The following is a 4,992-nucleotide window of genomic DNA, read 5'->3' on the forward strand; positions in this document are numbered from 1 at the left end:
TTGTGCAGTAGGCAAATCGTTAAAAAAAGTTAATTTATCAATCCTACAAAATGTTTTGAACCACAATTCAAACAACATGTAATCTGCAAAAATGCCAGCATTGCAATGAAGGTGTTGAATTGATAACATAATCGATTACACCATCATATTTGGAGCTACGTTTAGTTCTTTAAACAGTGGCAGAGGAAACAGACGTTATGACAGTCCCGTGGGAATAGTAGTTTTTATCCTGAACAAAATTACTTTGTAAAAAAAACGACCTGCAGTTGTAAAACATCTGCCACGGAGCCTATAGAGTTATAACGCACGTCTGTTAAAATAAAGGCCTACCTCTGGGGATCCCTCCGAATCGCGAAAGTCTTCAGCAAATTCAGTTGTAGTTTTTCTCAGTGTCTGGTCCAAAGACAGCGTGTTGTCATTGTAAGATCTGACGAACTTGAAGTCACTTGTGCGCGAACCTGTCGTCAGGTATGCGTCATAATTGTAGGTGCTGTGGAGAGTTCCCACTCCACCCCCCTCTGTGTAGTTGGGAGGGAGATACGCGCTGGGAATGGCGACCGCTCCGTCAAACAACAGTCTTGGCTTTCTCCTGCGGCAAAACCTCACGGCCAGGATGACAATAATGAAGGTGAGGAAAAATGTGGACACGGACACCAGCGCGATAATCAGATAAGAGGTGAGTTTGGAATTGTTCTCATCATACGAGATATGTTTCAGTTCTGGCACCTCAGCCAAGTTATCAGAAATCACTAAATACATACTACAGGTGGCAGAGAGAGAGGGCTGTCCGTTATCTTTCACTGACACAATGAGGTTCTGTTTCATGCTGTCAGATTCAGAAATGTCCCGCTTTGTCTTGATCTCTCCGCTGTGGAGACCAATAGTGAAAAGTCCCAAATCAGTGGATTTTACTATATGATAGGACAGCCAGGCGTTCTGCCCGGAGTCCGCGTCCACCGCTATCACCTTTGAAACCAGAGAGCCCCGGTGTGCAGCTTTGGGGACCAGCTCGGTCATGAAGGAGTTCCCCTCTGGGGCGGGGTATAGTATCTGAGGAGAGTTGTCATTCACATCCATCATGAACACACTGACCGTGACGTTGCTGCTGAGCGGAGGAGAACCGTTGTCTCTGGCCATCACGTGGACTTTAAAACTCCTGAACTGCTCATAATCAAACGACCTCACAGCGTGGATCACCCCCGTGTCTCCGTTAACGGATAAAAGCGAGGACACTGGGACACCGTTCACTTCATCAGGTAAGAGAGAATAAATCACTGTTCCGTTCTGTCTCCAGTCTGGGTCCCGTGCAGTAACAGAACACACAGAGTTACCGGGTTTGTTATTTTCAGTCACGTGGGCTTTATAGGACTGTTCCTCAAACACAGGTGGGTTGTCGTTGACGTCAGCTACAGATAACTGAACACTTTTAGAGGAGGATAGAGGTGGAGAGCCCTCGTCGGTGGCAGTGATTGTAATGTTGTAATCAGACACTAGTTCACGGTCCAGTTCGCCCGTGGTCACCAGAGAATAGTAGTTTTTGATGGATGGCACCAGCTTAAAGGGAACGTTTTGCTGAATGGAGCAGCGGACCTGTCGGTTATTCTCAGAGTCTCTATCCTGCACGTTAATGATGCCCACCTCTGTACCAGGTGACACGTTCTCAGGTATGGAGTGAATCAGAGATTTTAGATATAGCTCAGGGGCATTGTCATTTATGTCTGTAATGTCTATAATAACTTTACTGTCCGAAGAAAGACCAAAGCCATCTTTCCCTTCACTAAAAAGTTCAAATTGTGTCTCTTCTTCATAATCTATTTCTCCTGTCACTCTAATTTCTCCTGTGTTCTGGTCCATAGTAAATACATTCCTTGCTGTTTCAGATACTCGACTAAATTCATACGTCACTTCTCCATTCAATCCCTCATCTGCATCTGTAGCACTCACTGTAACCACTACAGTATCTAAAGGAGAGTTTTCAGGCAGACTGGCTTTATAGACGGCCTGTCTAAACACTGGGGCGTTATCGTTAGCATCCAGTACAGTGACGTGTATGACTACAGTACCTGATCTCTGCGGAGAGCCCCCATCTACAGCTGTCATCAACAGCTTCAACTCCTGCTGCTCCTCGCGGTCTAATACTTTGTCCAGAACTAACTCACCGTATTTAATACCAGCATTATTCGTTTGCAAACCCAAAACAAAATGATTATTCCTTTGTAGTACGTAGCTTTGCACTGCGTTTTGTCTAGTATCTGCGTCGTGAGCTGCGTTTACACGATAGCGAGCTCCTTTCACAGCGGATTCTCTGATTTCCACCCTAATTAAATCCTTGGGAAATATGGGTGAATTATCGTTGATATCTTGGATTTGAAGTGATATATGATGCAACTCAAGTGGACTCTCTAGGACCAACTCGAATGTTAGTATGCATAAAACCTTTTCTCCACAAAGCCCCTCTCTGTCAACCCTCTCCGCAACAATCAACTCCCCGGTACTCAGATTAATGTCACAATAACGTTTTCGGTTTCCTTCAGTATCAACACGGGCCCTACGAGCGGACAGCCTGCTCGCCTCCAGCCCGAGATCATTGGCTATATTTCCAATAACAGATCCTCGTTTCATCTCCTCCGGAAAAGAATAGCTCACGTCTCCATAGGCGGAGTGCAGCGGTAGAAGAAAGAAAGAAAAGCAGAAGACCAGGGCTGACATTGAGAATCCTTTGTTCAGCATCCTTAGACTTCCAACGACATCCATATATATATAGTTAAACAGATCGATGTAAGGAGAAAGTATTCCACAAAACTATCAACATAAATCACTGTTCCGTTCTGTCTCCAGTCTGGGTCCCGTGCAGTAACAGAACACACAGAGTTACCGGGTTTGTTATTTTCAGTCACGTGGGCTTTATAGGACTGTTCCTCAAACACAGGTGGGTTGTCGTTGACGTCAGCTACAGATAACTGAACACTTTTAGAGGAGGATAGAGGTGGAGAGCCCTCGTCGGTGGCAGTGATTGTAATGTTGTAATCAGACACTAGTTCACGGTCCAGTTCGCCCGTAGTCACCAGAGAATAGTAGTTTTTGATGGATGGCACCAGCTTAAAGGGAACGTTTTGCTGAATGGAGCAGCGGACCTGTCGGTTATTCTCAGAGTCTCTATCCTGCACGTTAATGATGCCCACCTCTGTACCAGGTGACACGTTCTCAGGTATGGAGTGAATCAGAGATTTTAGATATAGCTCAGGGGCATTGTCATTTATGTCTGTAATGTCTATAATAACTTTACTGTCCGAAGAAAGACCAAAGCCATCTTTCCCTTCACTAAAAAGTTCAAATTGTGTCTCTTCTTCATAATCTATTTCTCCTGTCACTCTAATTTCTCCTGTGTTCTGGTCCATAGTAAATACATTCCTTGCTGTTTCAGATACTCGACTAAATTCATACGTCACTTCTCCATTCAATCCCTCATCTGCATCCGTAGCACTCACTGTAACCACTACAGTATCTAAAGGAGAGTTTTCAGGCAGACTGGCTTTATAGACGGCCTGTCTAAACACTGGGGCGTTATCGTTAGCATCCAGTACAGTGACGTGTATGACTACAGTACCTGATCTCTGCGGAGAGCCCCCATCTACAGCTGTCATCAACAGCTTCAACTCCTGCTGCTCCTCGCGGTCTAATACTTTGTCCAGAACTAACTCACCGTATTTAATACCAGCATTATTCGTTTGCAAACCCAAAACAAAATGATTATTCCTTTGTAGTACGTAGATTTGCACTGCGTTTTGTCTAGTATCTGCGTCGTGAGCTGCGTTTACACGATAGCGAGCTCCTTTCACAGCGGATTCTCTGATTTCTACCTTAATTAAATCCTTGGGAAATATGGGTGAATTATCGTTGATATCTTGGATTTGAAGTGATATATGATGCAACTCAAGTGGACTCTCTAGGACCAACTCGAATGTTAGTATGCATAAAACCTTTTCTCCACAAAGCCCCTCTCTGTCAACCCTCTCCGCAACAATCAACTCCCCGGTACTCAGATTAATGTCACAATAACGTTTTCGGTTTCCTTCAGTATCAACACGGGCCCTACGAGCGGACAGCCTGCTCGCCTCCAGCCCGAGATCATTGGCTATATTTCCAATAACAGATCCTCGTTTCATCTCCTCCGGAAAAGAATAGCTCACGTCTCCATAGGCGGAGTGCAGCGGTAGAAGAAAGAAAGAAAAGCAGAAGACCAGGGCTGACATTGAGAATCCTTTGTTCAGCATCCTTAGACTTCCAACGACATCCATATATATATAGTTAAACAGATCGATGTAAGGAGAAAGTATTCCACAAAACTATCAACATTCACTAGATTATCAAAACAAAATACAAGTGTGTGCGCAGTCTGACCGTTTACCTCTATTATTTTATGTAGGGAAACGAAACCAGAGCTTTGTTAATGACAACAGCAATGGGTGGAGAGCTATCTATTCTACCTCCGCTGGTGAACAGCGACCCTATGAGCACCATTCAGAAATTACACGCTGACATTGGGCTAATAACATTTCAATAAAAGTCTCAGATAGACATTATTCATGATCAAACATTGGAGATACATGATGTATGCCCCCAGCATATGGGGATAACCTAATAAGCACAGTCAGTAGCTCAACTTTAGTTTTAGAAGTTAGAAGCTGACATAACCTGTCGGGGTGTCTGGGGGTCCTCCCCCAGAATTGTTTTTGGCATCTAAAGCAAATTTTCTGCATTTCTACACAATCTAATATGACCCACGGCCCTTCTAGCTGTCTCTATTTATAACAACAAAAAGTAAACAAAAATGCCCACAGTCATCTAGCTATAGGTAAGAGATAATTATTTAATATGTTTAAGTGATTGATAAAACTGAACTGGATCAAATGTAATTCAATAATCAATATTGTGCTGCACCTTTAACCAATAGCCTAACAAATGAACAACTCTTTAAAACATAAAGTACAA

The 4,992-nt window shown here is 43.7% G+C and overlaps 2 protein-coding genes across 2 annotated transcripts; both read right to left on the reverse strand.

Moving 5' to 3' along the window:
• Positions 1-230: 230 nt before the first annotated feature.
• LOC110504425 (protocadherin gamma-A11-like) lies at positions 231-2,709 on the reverse strand. The gene has a single exon (XM_036970080.1). The coding sequence runs from the start codon at positions 2,707-2,709 to the stop codon at positions 298-300; it is 2,412 nt and encodes an 803-aa protein (XP_036825975.1). The 3' UTR covers positions 231-297.
• A 23-nt stretch (positions 2,710-2,732) lies between these two features.
• Positions 2,733-4,253, reverse strand: LOC118946031 (protocadherin gamma-B5-like). The gene is made up of 3 exons (XM_036970081.1): positions 3,429-4,253; positions 2,876-3,203; positions 2,733-2,737 (listed from the first exon to the last, which is right to left on the reverse strand). The coding sequence occupies exons 1-3, from the start codon at positions 4,251-4,253 to the stop codon at positions 2,733-2,735; spliced, it is 1,158 nt and encodes a 385-aa protein (XP_036825976.1).
• Between the last annotated feature and the right edge of the window lie 739 nt (positions 4,254-4,992).

Source organism: Oncorhynchus mykiss, chromosome 31 (assembly GCF_013265735.2).
Source record: "Oncorhynchus mykiss isolate Arlee chromosome 31, USDA_OmykA_1.1, whole genome shotgun sequence".
Lineage (NCBI taxonomy): Eukaryota > Metazoa > Chordata > Actinopteri > Salmoniformes > Salmonidae > Oncorhynchus > Oncorhynchus mykiss.

Coding starts and splice junctions, on each gene's coding strand:
- LOC118946031 (XM_036970081.1), bottom strand. CDS start 4,253: ATGTCAGCCCTGGTCTTCTGCTTTTCTTTCTTTCTTCTACCGCTGCAC. Junction 3,204..3,428: donor TGACGTATGAATTTAGTCGA/GTATCTGAAACA, acceptor TCCATACCTGAG/AACGTGTCACCTGGTACAGA.
- LOC110504425 (XM_036970080.1), bottom strand. CDS start 2,709: ATGTCAGCCCTGGTCTTCTGCTTTTCTTTCTTTCTTCTACCGCTGCAC.